The 21,592-nt window shown below is 40.7% G+C and overlaps 1 protein-coding gene across 5 annotated transcripts in view; it reads left to right on the top strand.

The window, feature by feature from the left end:
• The window catches only part of LOC139747993 (uncharacterized), a 585,795-nt gene that overhangs the window by 379,923 nt on the left and 184,280 nt on the right, over nucleotides 1-21,592 (top strand). For all 5 annotated transcript variants that reach the window (XM_071660527.1, XM_071660528.1, XM_071660529.1 and 2 more), the window contains one exon: nucleotides 10,647-10,853. In XM_071660527.1, coding sequence (XP_071516628.1) covers nucleotides 10,647-10,853 — 207 coding nt within the window. The remainder of the gene's footprint in view (nucleotides 1-10,646; nucleotides 10,854-21,592) is intronic.

The raw sequence follows: 21,592 nt of genomic DNA, 5'->3' as shown, positions 1-21,592 counted from the left end.
ATATATATATATATATATATATATATTTATTTATTTATTTATTTATTTATTATACTTTGTCGCTGTCTCCCGCGTTTGCGAGGTAGCGCAAGGAAACAGACGAAAGAAATGGCCCCCCCCCCCCCATACACATGTATATACATACGTCCACACACGCAAATATACATACCTACACAGCTTTCCATGGTTTACCCCAGACGCTTCACATGCCTTGATTCAATCCACTGACAGCACGTCAACCCCGGTATACCACATCGTTCCAATTCACTCTATTCCTTGCCCTCCTTTCACCCTCCTGCATGTTCAGGCCCCGATCACACAAAATCTTTTTCACTCCATCTTTCCACCTCCAATTTGGTTTCCCTCTTCTCCTCGTTCCCTCCACCTCCGACACATATATCCTCTTGGTCAATCTTTCCTCACTCATTCTCTCCATGTGCCCAAACCACTTCAAAACACCCTCTTCTGCTCTCTCAACCACTCTCTTTTTATTTCCACACATCTCTCTTACCCTTACGTTACTCACTCGATCAAACCACCTCACACCACACATTGTCCTCAAACATCTCATTTCCAGCACATCCATCCTCCTGCGCACAACTCTATCCATAGCCCACGCTAGGGAGAATAAAAAGATGTTCTGGAAGGAGGTAAATAAAGTGCGTAAGACAAGGGAGCAAATGGGAACTTCAGTGAAGGGCGCAAATGGGGAGGTGATAACAAGTAGTGGTGATGTGAGAAGGAGATGGAGTGAGTATTTTGAAGGTTTGTTGAATGTGTTTGATGATAGAGTGGCAGATATAGGGTGTTTTGGTCGAGGTGGTGTTCAAAGTGAGAGGGTTGGGGAAAATGATTTGATAAACAGAGAAGAGGTAGTGAAAGCTTTGCGGAAGATGAAAGCCGGCAAGGCAGCAGGTTTGGATGGTATTGCAGTGGAATTTATTAAAAAAGGGGGTGACTGTATTGTTGACTGGTTGGTAAGGTTATTTAATGTATGTATGATTCATGGTGAGGTGCCTGAGGATTGGCGGAATGCGTGCATAGTGCCATTGTACAAAGGCAAAGGGGATAAGAGTGAGTGCTCAAATTACAGAGGTATAAGTTTGTTGAGTATTCCTGGTAAATTATATGGGAGGATATTGATTGAGAGGGTGAAGGCATGTACAGAGCATCAGATTGGGGAAGAGCAGTGTGGTTTCAGAAGTGGTAGAGGATGTGTGGATCAGGTGTTTGCTTTGAAGAATGTATGTGAGAAATACTTAGAAAAGCAAATGGATTTGTATGTAGCATTTATGGATCTGGAGAAGGCATATGATAGAGTTGATAGAGATGCTCTGTGGAAGGTATTAAGAATATATGGTGTGGGAGGAAAGTTGTTAGAAGCAGTGAAAAGTTTTTATCGAGGATGTAAGGCATGTGTGCGTGTAGGAAGAGAGGAAAGTGATTGGTTCTCAGTGAATGTAGGTTTGCGGCAGGGGTGTGTGATGTCTCCATGGTTGTTTAATTTGTTTATGGATGGGGTTGTTAGGGAGGTAAATGCAAGAGTTTTGGAAAGAGGGGCAAGTATGAAGTCTGTTGGGGATGAGAGAGCTTGGGAAGTGAGTCAGTTGTTGTTCGCTGATGATACAGCGCTGGTGGCTGATTCATGTGAGAAACTGTAGAAGCTGGTGACTGAGTTTGGAAAAGTGTGTGGAAGAAGAAAGTTAAGAGTAAATGTGAATAAGAGCAAGGTTATTAGGTACAGTAGGGTTGAGGGTCAAGTCAATTGGTAGGTGAGTTTGAATGGAGACAAACTGGAGGAAGTGAAGTGTTTTAGATATCTGGGAGTGGATCTGGCAGCGGATGGAACCATGGGAGCGGAAGTGGATCATAGGGTGGGGGAGGGGGCGAAAATCCTGGGGGCCTTGAAGAATGTGTGGAAGTCGAGAACATTATCTCGGAAAGCAAAAATGGGTATGTTTGAATTAATAGTGGTTCCAACAATGTTGTATGGTTGCGAGGCGTGGGCTATGGATAGAGTTGTGCGCAGGAGGATGGATGTGCTGGAAATGAGATGTTTGAGGACAATGTGTGGTGTGAGGTGGTTTGATCGAGTGAGTAACGTAAGGGTAAGAGAGATGTGTGGAAATAAAAAGAGCGTGGTTGAGAGAGCAGAAGAGGGTGTTTTGAAGTGGTTTGGGCACATAGAGAGGATGAGTGAGGAAAGATTGACCAAGAGGATATATGTGTCGGAGGTGGAGGGAACAAGGAGAAGAGGGAGACCAAATTGGAGGTGGAAAGATGGAGTGAAAAAGATTTTGTGTGATCGGGGCCTGAACATGCAGGAGGGTGAAAGGAGGGCAAGGTATAGAGTGAATTGGAGCGATGTGGTATACCGGGGTTGACGTGCTGTCAGTGGATTGAAGCAAGGCATGTGAAGCGTCTGGGGTAAACCATGGAAAGCTGTGTAGGTATGTATATTTGCGTGTGTGGACGTATGTATATACATGTGTATGGGGGGGGGGGGTTGGGCCATTTCTTTCGTCTGTTTCCTTGCGCTACCTCGCAAACGCGGGAGACAGCGACAAAGTATAATGAAAAAAAAAGTATATATATATGTATATTTTTTTTTTTTTAATTTTTCCAAAAGAAGGAACAGAGAAGGGGGCCAGGTGAGGATATTCCCTCAAAGGCCCAGTCCTCTGTTCTTAACGCTACCTCGCTAATGCGGGAAATGGCGAATAGTATGAAAGGAATATATATATATATATATATATATATATATATATATATATATATATATATATATATATATATATATATATATATATATATTTATTTATTTATTTATTTATTATACTTTGTCGCTGTCTCCCGCGTTTGCGAGGTAGCGCAAGGAAACAGACGAAAGAAATGGCCCAACCCCCCCCCCCCCATACACATGTATATACATACGTCCACACACGCAAATATACATACCTACACAGCTTTCCATGGTTTACCCCAGACGCTTCACATGCCTTGATTCAATCCACTGACAGCACGTCAACCCCGGTATACCACATCGTTCCAATTCACTCTATTCCTTGCCCTCCTTTCACCCTCCTGCATGTTCAGGCCCCGATCACACAAAATCTTTTTCACTCCATCTTTCCACCTCCAATTTGGTTTCCCTCTTCTCCTCGTTCCCTCCACCTCCGACACATATATCCTCTTGGTCAATCTTTCCTCACTCATTCTCTCCATGTGCCCAAACCACTTCAAAACACCCTCTTCTGCTCTCTCAACCACTCTCTTTTTATTTCCACACATCTCTCTTACCCTTACGTTACTCACTCGATCAAACCACCTCACACCACACATTGTCCTCAAACATCTCATTTCCAGCACATCCATCCTCCTGCGCACAACTCTATCCATAGCCCACGCTAGGGAGAATAAAAAGATGTTCTGGAAGGAGGTAAATAAAGTGCGTAAGACAAGGGAGCAAATGGGAACTTCAGTGAAGGGCGCAAATGGGGAGGTGATAACAAGTAGTGGTGATGTGAGAAGGAGATGGAGTGAGTATTTTGAAGGTTTGTTGAATGTGTTTGATGATAGAGTGGCAGATATAGGGTGTTTTGGTCGAGGTGGTGTTCAAAGTGAGAGGGTTGGGGAAAATGATTTGGTAAACAGAGAAGAGGTAGTGAAAGCTTTGCGGAAGATGAAAGCCGGCAAGGCAGCAGGTTTGGATGGTATTGCAGTGGAATTTATTAAAAAAGGGGGTGACTGTATTGTTGACTGGTTGGTAAGGTTATTTAATGTATGTATGATTCATGGTGAGGTGCCTGAGGATTGGCGGAATGCGTGCATAGTGCCATTGTACAAAGGCAAAGGGGATAAGAGTGAGTGCTCAAATTACAGAGGTATAAGTTTGTTGAGTATTCCTGGTAAATTATATGGGAGGATATTGATTGAGAGGGTGAAGGCATGTACAGAGCATCAGATTGGGGAAGAGCAGTGTGGTTTCAGAAGTGGTAGAGGATGTGTGGATCAGGTGTTTGCTTTGAAGAATGTATGTGAGAAATACTTAGAAAAGCAAATGGATTTGTATGTAGCATTTATGGATCTGGAGAAGGCATATGATAGAGTTGATAGAGATGCTCTGTGGAAGGTATTAAGAATATATGGTGTGGGAGGAAAGTTGTTAGAAGCAGTGAAAAGTTTTTATCGAGGATGTAAGGCATGTGTACGTGTAGGAAGAGAGGAGAGTGACTGGTTCTCGGTGAATGTAGGTTTGCGGCAGGGGTGTGTGATGTCTCCATGGTTGTTTAATTTGTTTATGGATGGGGTTGTTAGGGAGGTAAATGCAAGAGATTTGGAAAGAGGTGCAAGTATGAAGTCTGTTGGGGATGAGAGAGCTTGGGAAGTGAGTCAGTTGTTGTTCGCTGATGATACAGCGCTGGTGGCTGATTCATGTGAGAAACTGCTGAAGCTGGTGACTGAGTTTGGTAAAGTGTGTGGAAGAAGAAAGTTAAGAGTAAATGTGAATAAGAGCAAGGTTATTAGGTACAGTAGGGTTGAGGGTCAAGTCAATTGGGAGGTGAGTTTGAATGGAGAAAAACTGGAGGAAGTGAAGTGTTTTAGATATCTGGGAGTGGATCTGGCAGCATATTAATCGAGAATTTACTTTCTTACATTCTATCACATATATATATATATATATTCTATTGTACTTGATCGCCGTTTCCTTCGCCAGCTAAGTAGAGCCACGAAACATAAAGAATGGCCCATCCACTCATATACAAACATATATACATAAACGCCCATACACGCACATATACATAGCATAAACACATATACATACATATACAAACACAGACATATACAAATGTACATTTTCATACTTGCTTGCCTTCATCCGTATAAGTGGGGGGAAGTGGGGAGGTTATGGTGGGGTGAGGGAAATATGGAGTGTGTGTTTGAAGGACTGTTGAATGTGTTAGATGATAAAGTGGCAGATGTAGGATGTTTGGGTTGGGGTGGTATGCGAAGCAAGAGAGTCAGGGAGAGTGGTTTGGTGGAGAGTAGAAGTGGTGAAAGCCTTGCGTAGGATGAAATGTGGCAAGACGGCTGGAACGGATGGTATTACCGGTGATTTTTTTTTTTTTGAAGAAAGAAGATGACTTTGTTGTTGACTGGTTAATTATGAAGTTTTTTGTCTGTTCTGTGGGTATTATTTTGGCCATTGTTCTCGTGACCCGTGGCACGCGTTAGGCTGCTGCTTCCCACTGTTTCCGTGTGAAGACCAACCACTCGAGGGTTAGCCGTTAAGCTTCCTCCTTCCTTCAAGCAGCTAGGCTGTAGGATTCTCATCCTTCCTTTGTCTTTCCTCACATAACTTTCTTCCGTGGAGTCAGATCTACAAACACCTGCGGAGCCTTCATCAATTTCTTTCTTTTTCTTATATTTTCACTCGAGATGGCCTTGACCCGGACATGTTTCGCTCAGATGTTAGTCAGTATAAAGATTAACATATTACACCATAGAATATGGCATATGATTGATATTAAACCATTCAGACCAAGTCTAGGTTTCCTTATTGAACCATAGTCAGTGAAGGTCTTGTTGTACTACGTGAAGGACTGAGTGATATACATTTAGATTTGCAGAACTTTTATATGTAACAAGTAAAGAAAAGCAATAATGCCTATACCACGTTTTCTAAAAAAAAAAAAAAATACAGTCACCAGAGAAAACGTGCAAAATTGTAGTGTCATATACGTTGTCTGGTTGGTTGGGTTTAGGCCAATCAACTGCCGGGGTCATTATGGCCGTCAACGTCGAGTCACATCCACCAACCGAAGAATCTCTTAACATCTTCTTCAGGTGTTGAAGATACTTCTAATACCACATACACACGTTCTCACTATGTATGTAGTCCAGGTCATACACACGTTCTCACTATGTATGTAGTCCAGGTCATACACACGTTCTCACTATGTATGTAGTCCAGGTCATACATGTATGTGGCCCAGGTCATACATGTATGTAGCCCAGGTCATACATGTATGTAGTCCAGGTCATACATGTATGTGGCTCAGGTCATACATGTATGTAGCCCAGGTCATACATGTATGTGGCCCAGGTCATACATGTATGTGGCCCAGGTCATGCATGTATGTGGCCTAGGTCATACATGTATGTGGCCCAGGTCATACATGTATGTAGTCCAGGTCATACATGTATGTAGTCCAGGTCATACACGTACATCTGTGGAGTATCGGGAGCTTTGGATTACGTTATAATTGTTACCACAACGGTGTTGGGAGTGACAACATAGTAGGATAACCTGATCCCGTTTTCTTCATGTTAAGATCACGTGACATCTTTATGGAACTTGTTTAAGCAACTTTTAAAAACATGGAGTCTAAATCTTAAAGGGAGGGGAGGGGGTGTTATGGGGTGATAGTTTCTTTGTCAAATAACCTCGATGATTACATTTCACTTGTCCATAATCCTCTATAACAACTTAATATATACGAAAGCATCGTCGTAATCATTTATGTAATCGTTTTGAATTACGTGTATAACATTAGGATAATCTTGTGTAAAATATAAATGTGTTATGCATTATCTTTATCATGGTTTATTAGAAGTTGATAATGATTACATGGTAACTGGGGTGGCCATATTGGAGGTGAGGGTGGTATGTTTAGTTTGTGGACAGTTACAGGCTTGACTGCTGGTGTGGTGAGGCGCTACGCTCTGTCAGGTGTGGAAGGCCAGTGAAGGACTCGGGTTGTCTTGGCAAGTTGTTACGTTCCGTGCTGTGTAGGTCAGTTCTGGTTGTGGTCTGTTCACTTGGAAGAACTGAAAGTTAAAGTTGTGGTATGTTTTGTTATGGTTATTTATCATAGCTGGTTGTTTCGAGTCCTGGTTCTCTTGTGAAGACCTGGGATAACCGACGTTCCGTTTTCTTATTGTGTGTGCATTTGCCTTAAGATCTTGCCCATATATATATATAGGAAAGGATCACAGTTTTGCGTGATATCAAGTACATCCTTAAGAGTCCAAGGGGAAAATGAAACACGATAAATTCCCAAGTGCACCTTCGTGTAATAATCACGTCATCAGGGGAGACACAAGAGAGAAATATATGTCGGTTGATGTACAATGAACAGACGTAGCTCGGACGCCATTTGGTATATATACGATTGTCCAAGACACACAACGAGCGTTCATAAATTATCATTGTACAAATTTCATCAACAATAAAGATATCTAATTTGTATATACCATCACTAATATTAAGATTATAATTCTTTGTGTATTTAATAATAGAAGATTCAATGATATTTCTCGTGGTAATAGAGTTAGAGTTGATAATGGAATATGGAAGGTACTAAATTGTTAAGTAAGGGAAGAAATATTTGTAAATTTTCATTTGTTGGCCAAACACAAAGAATATCATCTACATATCTCAACCAAATTGCATTAGAAGGTAAGATATCCTTTACTAATTTTGTTTCAAAATTTCCATATAAAGATTACTTAGTACAGGTGAAAGAGGGTTACCCATTGCCTTATCAAATTTTTGAGCATAATAATCTCCATTAAATTGAAATACACAGTCTTTTATACACAATTTTATCAGTTCAATGAAATTAGACTTTGAAACAGGTAAATGAATATCATCCAAGACCTCAAACACATATTTTCAAAGGTCATCAACTGGAACTTTTGTGAAAGGTGAGGAAACATCAAAGCTAACTAGTTTGAAATCAAAATTAACATTGATATTGTTAAGCTTGTTGACTAAGCCTACATTGTTCATGATATTAGAATTTGATACCTTACCCACTAAAGGGCTTAATAAAGAAACTAACCATTTTGACAATATGTATTGGAGCCTACTGAACTCTTGCTGGAAAATTTTGTTTGTGTTTTGATAAGTCCATACATATATGACAATGAAGGGAACAAAGATGACAAACTTTTGATAAGAGAACCATTACCTTTCAACAACAACTTCATTTCTTAATTGAAATGGGAATTAATTGCTTCTAGGGGATTCCTACTGAGTTTAGAATATGTAGTTTCATCATTTAAAAGATCATTCATTTTAGATAGTTACTTTTGTCTAAAATCACAACGGTGTTAGCCTTATCCGCTTTAGTAATATGTATATCATTGTCTTTTTTTAAGGTGTTAATAGCTCTTATGAATCTTTTAGGGCAATTAGGTTCCACTGGTTTTGACAAACTGGCATACACTAAACCCTTACAGATATTAATTTCATCACTAGTTAAATTACTGTATTTCTCTAAATTGCAAAAAGACTGGGACATCAACACAGCTGGCTTCCCTGTTTGCGCACACAAAACTTAATTCATAGCCTAATGCATACAAGGAATCCTTATTTAGTTGTTTATTGGACAGACTTATCACAAAAGAAGGGTTTGTGTTCTTAGTCCAGTCGCTGTTTTTGATAAGATGGTTATCACAAGTCTTTTTGCAATTCAGAGAAATACAGTAATCTAACTAATGAAATTAGTACCTGTAAGGGTTTAGTGTATGCCAGTTTGTCAAAACCAGTGGAACCTAATTGCCCTCAAAGATTTATAAGAGCTATTAACACCTTAAAAAAAGATAATGATATATATATCACTAATGCAGATAGGCTAACACTGTTGTGATTTTAGACAAAAGTAACTATGTTTCTAAAATGAATGATCTTTTAAATGATGATACAACATATTCTAAACTCAGTTAGAATCCCTTAGAAGCAGTTAATTCTCATTTCAAAAAGTAAATGAAGTTCTTGTTGAAAGGTGATGGTTCTTTTATCAAAGGTTAGTCATTTTTGTTCCCCTTCATTGTCATATATGTATGGACTTATCAAAACACATAAACAAAATTTTCCGGCAAGAGTTCAGTAGGCTCCATCATATATTGTCAAAATGATTAGTTTCTTTATTAAGCCCTTTAATGGGTAAGGTATCAAATTCTAATATCATGAACAATGTAGATTTAGTCAACAAGCTTAACAATATCAATATTAATTTTGATTTCAAACTAGTTAGCTTTGATGTTTCCTCACTTTCACAAAAGTTCCAGTTGATGACCTTTTAGAATATTTATTTGATGTCTTGGATGATATTCATTTACCTGTTTCAAAGTCAAATTTCATTGAACTGATGAAATTGTGTATAAAAGACTGTGTATTCCAATTCAATGGAGATTATTATGCTCAAAAATTTGGTATGGCAATTGGTAACCCTCTTTCACCTTTACTAAATAATCTTTATATGGAATTTTTTGAAACAAAATTACTATAGAATATCGTACCTTCTAATGCAATTTGGTTTAGATATGTAGATCATGCTCTTTGTGTTTGGCCAACAAATGAAAATTTACAAATATTTCTCCCGTTACTTAACAATTTAGTACCTTCCATCAAATTTACTACAGAAAATGAAAATAATGGTATGTTACCCTTTTTAGATTGCAGGATCCATAGGCAAGGAAACAAGTTTAGCATATACAGAAAACCTACTAATGTATGCTCATATTATATCTGTTGTTACTCATCTCAACATGACAGAGTTGAATTATCATTTCAGTCTGTTCCTTAGGGCATTACGTATTTGCAGTCCAGAGTATATTGATGATGATTTTGAGAAGATATAGTCTATTGGATCTAAGTTAAAGTACCCTAGATCTTTCATTGATAAATCCCTTAAGTTAGCAAAGAAATCATTTTATAGAGTTGAGCCCAAACCTCCCATTGACAAGAATCTTTCAGTTCTCCCTTTTGATAATAATTTTATTTAATTCCCATGTTGCTTAAATCCTTTAATGTAAATGTTGCCTTCAGCAACAATAATACTATAAAGAATTTCTTAATCAGGAATTCACAAGAAAGTTCTCCTGGGTGCATCTATAAAGTGCCATGTAGAAATTGTGATAAGTTTTATGTTGAAATAACAATTCAGTAGAAGCTCATATATTTTTATTTAAAATGTAATTTTTCTATACATGAAGCACTACATGTTTCGTGGAGACAATCCCCCCTCATCAAGAGCAAATAGTTCATAAAGTTTTTAAATCTCAACACCAACACACAAATCTCGTCTCTTCTCTGCCATTTTCGACTACGCACTGTAGTCGAAAATGGCAGAGGAGAGACAGGATCTGTGTGTTTGTGTTGGGATTTAAAAACTTATTGAATCGTTTGCACTTGATGAGGGGGACTTTCTCCACGAAACATATAGGGCTGCATGTATAGAAAAATTACATTTTAAATCAAATAATATGGACTACTGAGTTGCTATTTCACCATTAACTATAATCACGGATTAGTAGCAAAGATTTTACATGTGAATGTATGTATGTGTATTCATATTCGTGTTGGTAAGATATGTGTTTCCGTTTGTTTGTCGGTACTTGTGTGGGTGTGTCTGTGTCTTTTGTCTCTCTGTGTGTATACACGTATCAATTTCCCTTTCAATATTTCTATATATTTTTCCCTATTTTAGAATAATAATTTGCACGTCTTTTGTATCATTCAGTTACATCGCTTCCCGTCATGTATTTATGATTATAGATAGTTTCATAAGCCTTTATTCACTTATCCTTTAATGATAGAATGAATTCATCTAATTAATTTCTCTCCCCACGTACAGAACCACCGCCCGGCCTGGTGTGGGGGGGACGTGGGGCGGAGCTGGGGGTGTCCACGGACGTGGAGCGGGAAGGCAGTGTGGCCAAGACGTGGCTCAGTGTGGTGGCGTCCAGGGCCACATCAGGCACTACAGTTACCTGCTCCACCACCAACGCCTCCGTGTCCTCCGGCATCATGAACACTATCTCCACCACACTCAGGGTCAACTGTGAGTACCTGTGACTTGTAGGATGACACACACACACACACACACACACACACATATACGTATACGTATATAGACTAGTCAGTGTGATTCCGCTAAAGGGGTTGCAAATTATCCCCAACACGGCTGGAAAGCTTGTTAAGCAAGTGGAGCGAGCATGTTGGACCAGGCCGAACACGAGAGACATGGGATATCTCTTCCATGGGTTTGGTGGACGGGGACGCAAAGAGCGGATATATAGGTAAGGCCGATCGTCCACTACGGTCCATTGACGTTATGGAGAGGCAGGTTAGGAAGGTGCTAGACACCAGATGACCGGGAGGTTATGGAAGATGCAAGGGAGACGGTCACTAACCATGGGGTAGGTTGAGATCATTGAGGTCTAAATGGAAAATCATTAAGAAATAAGACTATGCAGAGAAACAACAACAACATTAAAAAAGGCATTGCTGACGATGAGAGAAAACGTGATAGGGGTCAGGGATGCCGTAGCTGAGAATTAATGAGGAAAACGAATGTTTAGTTTACGTGGAAGCCAGCATTACATAGTTGACGGTATGGGAGGGGGCGTGGGAGGCGATGGTGATAGGGGATGCGAGCCCTGAGGACGACAACTTGAGAGCAAATGAGAGAGAGAGAGAGAGAGAGAGAGAGAGAGAGAGAGAGAGAGAGAGAGAGAGAGAGAGAGAGAGATTAATGCTTAGGCACTTAGAGCGTTCCAGAGGAGTGTTTAAAAGTAAGTGTTGAACTAGCGGTCAGGTTGGACTACACTGACGTGAATGGAAGACTAAATTCAGATCATGAAAGGCAGGTTAGAACGAAGGAAGTCTGTCATAGCTCCTGGCACTACAGGATCATGAAATATTTACGCCAAAATTGAAAGAGGGAAACAAGAAAATTGCGATCATAGCAGTGAGTGTAAACATGATAATGACTAAAGTGATGAAACGGACATAGAAAATAGGGATGTACTGAGGAGGAGGAGGAGGAAGGTTTGGACATTTATTGAAAGTGATATTTGAGATAAGGAACACAGTGAAAAACATTTAAGGCAAGCCTTTAGAGTGGCACACGGTGAGAAGTCCAGAAGTATGGATAGAAAATATACGTGGAAGGACCTGAAGAAATTGAAAGTGAAAGGACGAGTAGCAAAAACCCCCTCAAGGATGAATACGACTAATCAAACAGGAGTCCCAGTCAGTGGCGGGACACCAGAAGGATCAGTAAGAATGACAGTGCTAAAGATCATGCTGACGAATTGGTGAGTTAATGAGAAAGAACTTGTGCTTGTGGATCGAGTGGATGAGAGTGAGCCAGCAGACATAAGGGACATAGTGAAGACTAAATTGAACGAAGATTTCAAATCAAACGTGGTTTACCGAAAGGCTTCTGCAATAACATTAAAACAGAGAGAACGTTATTGAGTGAAACTAAGAAGGCTCTAAAAGGAAAATAGTTTTTGATGAAATCTCTTTCAGAAGTCTACTAATGTGCGATCCACCAAGAAGACGAGGTGGGAGTAATGGAGTATGGTGAATAGGATGGTGAAGAGAGATGTGGTGGTGGAAGCTCTACGGACGGGAGTGGATGTGATTGCAACAGTTTTTATTATTTCATTAGTAAGGCGTTTCGACATGTGTAGTAGCCAGGCAGAATGCATGTATAGCGTCTTTGAATAAGTATTACGTGGATAGAACTAATATGAAGGAGTGTAAGAGAAGGTAGTGATTGAAAGGGTGGTTAACATACACAGAGTAAATGATGGAGGAGGAGCAGTTTGGTGTTGGGAGAGGTAACGGAAGTATGAACCATGTGTTTTCATTGGAGAACCTGCCAGGAATACATGAAAAGAGAAAATTGCATGTACGTGGCATTATCGGACCTGGCGAGAGCACAAGACAGATGTTCAGCATGGAAGATGCTACTGGTACTTGGAGAAAATGAAAAGTTTCTCCTTGACGTGAGGATGATTTTCCAGGGGAGTAAGGTATGTTTATGAAAAGGATTCCCGGAAAAGTTGGGTGTTCTGTAGAGAGTGTAATGTCACCATGTCTATTCAAGGCTGTTCACAGCCGAACCAGCTATTCACTCCTTCGTATTGGGTCTGCTAATGAATAGATACCTATCAGACGCTGAGGTATATTCATACTTACCATATATATATATATATATATATATATATATATATATATATATATATATATATATATTGTTGACTGGTTGATAAGGTTATTTAATGTATGTATGATTCATGGTGAGGTGCCGAAGGATTGGCGGAATGCGTGCATAGTGCCATTGTGCAAAGGCAAAGGGGATAAGAGTGAGTGCTCAAATTACAGAGGTATAAGTTTGTTGAGTATTCCTGTAAAATTATATGGGAGGGTATTGATTGAGAGGGGGAAGGCATGTACAGAGCATCAGATTGGGGAAGAGCAGTGTGGTTTCAGAAGTGGTAGAGGTGTGTGGATCAGGTGTTTGCTTTGAAGAACGTATGTGAGAAATACGTATTTTCCTGGCGCTACCTCGCACACATGAGGGGGGGAGGGGGTTGTTATTTCATGTATGGCGGGGTGGCGATGGGAATGAATAAAGGCAGACAGTATGAATTATGTACATGTGTATATATGTATATGTCTGTGTGTGTATATATATATATATGTATACATTGAGATGTATGGGTATGTATATTTGCGTGTGGACGTGTATGTATATACATGTGTATGTGGGTGGGTTGAGCCATTCTTTCGTCTGTTTCCTTGCGCTACTTCGCTAACGCGGGAGACAGCGACAAAGCAAAATGAAGTGTTTTAGATATCTGGGAGTGGATCTGGCAGCGGATGGAACCATGGAAGCGGAAGTGGATCATAGGGTGGGGGAGGGGGCGAAAATTCTGGGAGCCTTGAAGAATGTGTGGAAGTCGAGAACATTATCTCGGAAAGCAAAAATGGGTATGTTTGAAGGAATAGTGGTTCCAACAATGTTGTATGGTTGCGAGGCGTGGGCTATGGATAGAGTTGTGCGCAGGAGGATGGATGTGCTGGAAATGAGATGTTTGAGGACAATGTGTGGTGTGAGGTGGTTTGATCGAGTAAGTAACGTAAGGGTAAGAGAGATGTGTGGAAATAAAAAGAGCGTGGTTGAGAGAGCAGAAGAGGGTGTTTTGAAATGGTTTGGGCACATGGAGAGAATGAGTGAGGAAAGATTGACCAAGAGGATATATGTGTCGGAGGTGGAGGGAACGAGGAGAAGAGGGAGACCAAATTGGAGGTGGAAAGATGGAGTGAAAAAGATTTTGTGTGATCGGGGCCTGAACATGCAGGAGGGTGAAAGGAGGGCAAAGAATAGAGTGAATTGGAGCGATGTGGTATACCGGGGTTGACGTGCTGTCAGTGGATTGAATCAAGGCATGTGTATGGGGGTGGGTTGGGCCATTTCTTTCGTCTGTTTCCTTGCGCTACCTCGCAAACGCGGGAGACAGCGACAAAGCAAAAAAAAAAAAATAAAAATAAATACATTATATGTGATGATTAACACCAGTGTAACTTATGGGGCAAACCTTATTCTGTAAATTATGTGTTAATGAGACTAAGACTGGAATATAGATATTGGCAGTTGTGTATATATGTATATATCTATGTATATATATGTATACGTTGAAATGTATAGGTATGTATATGTGCGTGTGTGGACGTGTATGTATGTTTAAGTGTATGTGGGTGGGTTGGGCCATTCTTTCGTCTGTTTCCTTGTGCTACCTCGCAAACGCGGGAGACAGCGAGTAAGTATAATAAATAATATATATATATATATATATATATATATATATATATATATATATATATATATATATATATATATATATATATTTTCCCTGGGGATAGGGGAGAAAGAATACTTCCCACGTATTCCCTGCGTGTCGTAGAAGGCGACTAAAAGGGAAGGGAGCGGGGGGCTGGAAATCCTCCCCTCTCGTGTTTTTTTTTTTTTTTTTTTTTTTTTTAATTTTCCAAAAGAAGGAACAGAGAAGAGGTCCAGGTGAGGATATTCCCTCAAAGGCCCAGTCCTCTGTTCTTAACGCTACCTCGCTATCGCGGGAAATAGCGAATAGTATGAAAAAAAAAAAAAAAATATATATATATATATATATATATATATATATATATATATATATATATATATATATATATATATATATATATATATATATAGTTACGAGACTTACCTGAAGTTTGTGAGCATCGAAGCGGAGGAGCTGTCTGTCTGTCTGTCTGTCTGTAAGGATTACGTCCACGACTGAACAGTTTTGTGTGCACCCTTGATCGGTGACTTGTCCTGGACTATCATCCCTGACATTTAATGTGAATACAGTAGTCCTGTTCGTTATTCACTCTATGGTTGTATGTGGGAGGAGGATGTAGATATATATTACATGAACCTCACCATTAGAGGGGAGTCTACGAACTATATCCATCCTTAGTGAGACGTACTACAGCAAACCTCTTACCTCCATAAGTTGTTAACTAAACCCATTCAAACGTCCTGATCTCACGGGACGGGATGATAGTCCCAGTGAACTTGAGCAGTAATCTAGCCTGGGTTAAAGAAAATTCTGTCTTGTCCCAGAGTAATTCAGTAGACAAGGCTTGTACAAGAGGCGTGCCATACTTTTAGTACTAAAGTAAAGCTTTTGTTGCAGATGTCAGCAAATTGGTAAACAATGATCCATCAGACTTCTCAGCATAATCTGCCTCCATTATCCTGGTAATACCACTGAGCTGAGTATCAAATTGACTGAGGACAGGACGCAATGAGCTGAGAGTTCTAGTGTACTTTTACAACTATCGAAATGTGAATTTAAAAACTAATTTGACCTTGGTATATAATCCTGGACGAGGGACAAGAGATGTGCTCCACCGGACCTGCATCCAAGCTTGGGGAATGACCATCAGTCACTCACCAGTACGCTCGACACTTGACGCTGTGACACCAGGATATGACCGTCATCAGGGTACACATTCGCCAGTACTCGTACATCCAGCCGTACTCGTAACCTACTCCAACAACTCTGCAGCATTCAGTTATACTCCCGGGCCGCTCTGCAACCCCACCGCGGGACGTCCAACTCTCACATTGACCTTCGATCTCACATTGAACCTTCGATGGTTCTTATTTCCATCTCATCCAACTTGATATTTGATGAATCCACCGCTGTCCATCCCTCCTCCACTATCCTTACCTTGGCAATATATCATCCTGTGTCTCGTCGCAATATTGTATTCTGGATTTCATTTCCTAGTCGTTCACCAAAATCGTACCCATCAGTAGCAAGTCTTTTACTGTAATTTGTTCCTCTTCCATTTCTGCAGGACTTGTGGTTGTTTTACTTGATTTTTCTTAAAGCTATTGTCATGTTTCATGCCATCCTGCCAATCTAATGCTTTATGTTCTTCTCTGCCAAAACACTATTGGCTATTTCATTGTCATGTTCTCCCAGTCTGGCAATTGACTTCAAGTTTAACGGAATTGGCCAGACTTCAGGCAGAATCATGGTCATGGAACAACTGTATATCTAACACGATCGGTTATAACTCAGTTTTTTATTCAAACTTTAAGGAATGAAAAACTTAGTAAGCACTTTTGTCAAAATCCTAATTCGTCACAAGTTATTGTGACATGTTAAAGTGTCTTCTTTCTCATATATATATATATATATATATATATATATATATATATATATATATATATATATATATATATATATATTTTATTTATTTATTTTGCTTTGTCGCTGTCTCCCGCGTTAGCGAGGTAGCGCAAGGAAACAGACGAAAGAATGGCCCAACCCACCCACATACACATATATATACATACACGTCTACACACGCAAATATACATACCTATACATCTCAAGGTATGCATATATATACACACACAGACATATACATATATACACATGTACATAATTCATACTGTCCGCCTTTATTCATTCCCATCGCCACCTCGCCACACATGAAATAACAACCCCCTCCCCCGTCATGTGTGCGAGGTCCATTCGTTCACACTCAGTCTCTAGCTGTCATGTAATAATGCACCGAAACCACAGCTCCCTTTCCACATCCAAGCCCCACAGAACTTTCCATGGTTTACCCCAGGCGCTTCACATGCCCTGAGTCAATCCATTGACAGCACGTCGACCCCGGTATACCACATCGTTCCAATTCACTCTACACCTTGCACGCCTTTCACCCTCCTGCATGTTCAGGCCCCGATCACTCAAAATCTTTTTCACTCCATCTTTCCACCTCCAATTTGATCTCCCACTTCTCCTTGTTCCCTCCACCTCTGGCACATTTATCCTCTTTGTCAATCTTTCCTCACTCATTCTTTCCATGTGACCAAACCATTTCCAAACACCCTCTTCTGCTCTCTCAATCACACTCTATTTACTACCACACATCTCTTACCCCTTTCATTACTAAATCGATCAAACCACTTCACACCACATATTGTCCTCAAACAACTCATTTCCAGCGCATCCACCCTCCTCCGCACAACTCTGTCTATAGCCCACGCCTCGCAACCATATAACATTGTTGGAACCACTATTCCTTCAAACATATCCATTATGTTTTCCATTATAACGTTCTCAACTTCCACACATTTTTCAACGCCCCCAGAACTTTCGCAAACTCCCCCACCCGATGATTCACTTCCGCTTCCATGGTTCCACCCGCTGCCAAATCCACTCCCAGATATCTAAAACACTTCGCTTCCTCCAGTTTTTCTCCATTCAAACTTACCTCCCAGTTGACTTGTCCCTCAACCCTACTGTACCTAATAACCTTGCTCTTATTCACATTTACTCTCAGCTTTCTTCTTTCACACACTTTACCAAACTCAGTCACCAGCTTCTGCAGTTTCTCACACGAATCAGCCACCAGCGCTGTATCATCAGTGAACAACTGACTCACTTCACAAGCTCTCTCATCCACAACAGACTGCATACTTGCCCCTCTTTTCAAGACCCTTGCATTCACCTCCTTAACAACCCCATCCATGAATAAATTAAACAGCCATGGAGACATCACGCACCCCTGCCGCAAACCAACATTCACTAAGAACCAATCACTTTCCTCTCTTCCTACACGTACATATGCCTTACATCCTCGATAAAAACTTTTCACTGCTTCTAACAACTTGCCTCCTACACCATATATTCTTAATACCTTCCTCAGCGCATCTCTATCAACTCTATCATATGCCTTCTCCAGATCCGTAAATGCTACATACAAATCCATTGGCTTTTCTAAGTATTTCTCACATACATTCTTCAAAGCAAACACTCGATCCACACATCCACTACCATTTCTGAAACCACACTGCTCTCCCCAATCCGATGCTCTGTACATGCCTTCTCCCTCTCAGTCAATACCCTCCCATATAATTTCTAATTTATACTCAACAAACGTATGCCTTTATAATTTGAGCTCTCACTTTTATCCCCTTTGCCTTTGTACAATGGCACTATGCAAGTATTCCGTCAGTCCTCAGGCACCTCACCATGAGTCATACATACATCAAGTAACCTTACCAACCAGACAACAATATAGTGGCGACCTTTTTTGATAGATTCCTTTGCAATACCATCCAAACCGGCTGCCTCCCCAGCTTTCATCTTCCGCAAAGCTTTTACTACCTCTTCTCTGTTTACCAAATCATTTTCCTTAACCCTCTCACTTTGCACACCACCTCGACCAAAACACCCTATATCTGCCACTCTATCATTAAACACATTCAACAAACCTTCAAAATACTCACTTCATCTCCTTCTCACATCACCACTACTTGTTATAACCTCCCCATTAGCCCCCTTGTCTTACGCACTTTATTTACCTCCTTCCAAAACATCTTTTTATTCTCCCTAAAATTTAATGATACTCTCTCACTCCAACTCTCATTTGTCCTCTTTTTCGCCTCTTACACCTTTCTCTTGACCTCCTGCCTCTTTCTTTTATACATCTCCCACTCTTTTGCATTATTTCCCTGCAAAGATCGACCAAATGCCTCTCTCTTCTCTTTCACTAATAATCTTACTTCTTCATCCCACCACTCACTACCCTTTCTAATCTGCCCACCTCCCACGCTTCTCATGCCACAAGCATCTTTTGCACAAGCCATCAAAGGTTCCCTAAATACATCACATTCCTTCTCCACTCCCCTTACGTCCTTTGTTCTCACCTTTTCCATTCTGTACTCAGTCTCTCCTGGTGCTTCCTCACACAAGTTTCCTTCCCAAGCTCACTTACTCTCACCACTCTCTTCACCCCAACATTCTACTTTTCTGAAAACCTCTACAAATCTTCACCTTCGCCTCTACAGGATGATGATCAGACATCCCTCCAGTTGCACCATGCAGCACATGAACATCCAAAAGTCTCTCTTTCGCGCGCCTATCAATTAACACGTAATCCAATATCGCTATCTCTCGTATATATATGTATATATATATATATATATATATATATATATATATATGAAAAAGGTGGGAGGTGGGAAGATTAGAAAAGGTAGTGAGTGGTGGGATGAAGTACGATTGTCAGTGAAAGAGAAGAGAGGCATTTGGACGATTTTTGCAAGGAAATAGTGCAAATGACACTGGGAGATGTATAAAAGAAAGATTAAAGAGGTCAAGAGAAAGGTGCAAGTGGTGAAAAAGAGAGCAAATGAGAGTTAGGGTGAGGGAATATCATTAAATTTTAGGGAGATTAAAAAGATGTTTTGGAAGGAGGCAAAGAAAGTGCGTAAGACAAGAGAACAAATGAGAACATCGGTGAAGGGGGCAAATGGGGATGTATTAACAAATATTGGTGAAGTGAGTATTTTGAAGGTTTGTTGAGTGTGTTTGATGATAGAGTGGCAGATATAGGGTGTTTTGGTCGAGGTGGTGTGCAAAGTGAGAGGGTCAGGGAGAATGATTTGGTAAACAGAGGAGAGGTAGTGAAAGCTTTGCGGAAGATGAAAGCTGGTAAGGCGGCGGATTTGGATGGTATTACTGTGGACTTTATTAAAAAAGGGGGCGACTGTGTTGTTGACTTGTTGGTGAGGATATTCACTTTATATATGGCTCGTGGTGAAGTGCCTGAGGATTGGCGGAATGCATACATAGTGCCATTGTACAAAGGCAAAGGGGGGTAAAGGTGAGTGTTCAAATTACAGAGGTATAAGTTCATTGAGTATTCCTGGGAAATTACATGGGAGGGTTTTGATTGAGAGGGAGATGGCATGTAGTGAGCATCAGATTGGGGAAGAGCAGTGTAGTTTCAGAAGTGGTAGAGGATGTGTGGATCAGGTGTTTGCTTTGAAAAATGTATGTGAGAAATATTTAGAAAAACAAATGGATTTATATGTAGCATTTATGGATCTGGAGAAGGCATATGATAGAATTGATAGAGATGCTCTGTGGAATGTATTAAGAGTATATGGTGTGGGAGGTAAGTTGTTAGAAGCAGTGAAAAGTTTTTATCGAGGATGTAAGGCATGTGTACGAGTAGGAAGAGAGGAAAGTGATTGGTTCCCAGTGAATATCGGTTTGCGGCAAGGATGCGTGATGTCTCCATGGTTGTTTAGTTTGTTTATGGATGGGGCTGTTTTGGAGGTGAATGCAAGAGTTTTGGAAAGAGGGACAAGTATGCAGTCTGTTGCAGATGAGAGGACTTGGGATGTGAGCCAGATGTTGTTCGCTGATGATACAGCGCTAGTGGCTGATTCGGGAGAGAAACTGCAGAAACTGGTGACTGAGTTTGGTAAAGTGTGTAGAAGAAAGCTGTGGATAAGATCAAGGTTATTAGGTTCAGTAGAGTTGGGGAACAAGTAAATTGGGAAGTGAGTTTGAATGGAGAAAAGCTGGAGGAAGTGAAGTGTTTTAGATATCTGGGAGTGGATTTGGTAGCGGATGGAACCATGGAAGCGGATGTGAGTCACAGGGTGGGGAAGAGGACAAAGTTTTTGGGAGCATTGAAGAATGTGTGGAAGGCGAGAACGTTATCTCGGAGAGCAAAAAATGTGTATGTTTTAGGGAATAGTGGTTCCAACAATGTTATATGGTTTTGAGGCGTGGGCTATAGATAGGGTTATGCGGAGGAGGGTGGATGTGTTGGAAATGAGATGTTTGAGGACAATATGTGGTGTGAGGTGGTTTGATCGAGTAAGTAATGAAAGGGTAAGAGAGATTGTGTGGTAATAAAATGAGTGTGGTTGAGAGAGCAGAAGAGGGTATTTGGAAATGGTTTGGTCACATGGAGAGAATGAGTGAGGAAAGATTGACAAAGAGGATATATGTGTTAGAGGTGGAGGGAACGAGGAGAAGCGGGAGACCAAATTGGAGGTGGAAAGATGGAGTGAAAACGATTTTGGGGGATCCGGGCCTGAACATACAGGAGAGTGAAAGGCGTGCAAGGAATAGAGTAAATTGGAACAATGTGGTAAACCGGCGTCGACCAGGGCATGTGAAGCGTCTGGGGTAAACCATGGAAAATTCTGTGGGGCTTGGATGTGCAAAGGGAGCTGTGGTTTCGGTGCATTATTACATGACAGCTAGAGACTGAGTGTGAACGAATGTGGCCTTTTGTCCTTTCCACGCGCTACGTCGCGGGGGGAGGGGAGATGCTATTTCATATGTGGCGGGGTGGCGACGGGAATGTATAAAGGCAGCAATCATGAATTATGTGCATGTGTATATATGT

Source organism: Panulirus ornatus, chromosome 71, assembly GCF_036320965.1.
Source record: "Panulirus ornatus isolate Po-2019 chromosome 71, ASM3632096v1, whole genome shotgun sequence".
Lineage (NCBI taxonomy): Eukaryota > Metazoa > Arthropoda > Malacostraca > Decapoda > Palinuridae > Panulirus > Panulirus ornatus.
Note: the sequence above shows the minus strand (reverse complement) of the source record. Positions and strands in the feature narration are given on the sequence as shown.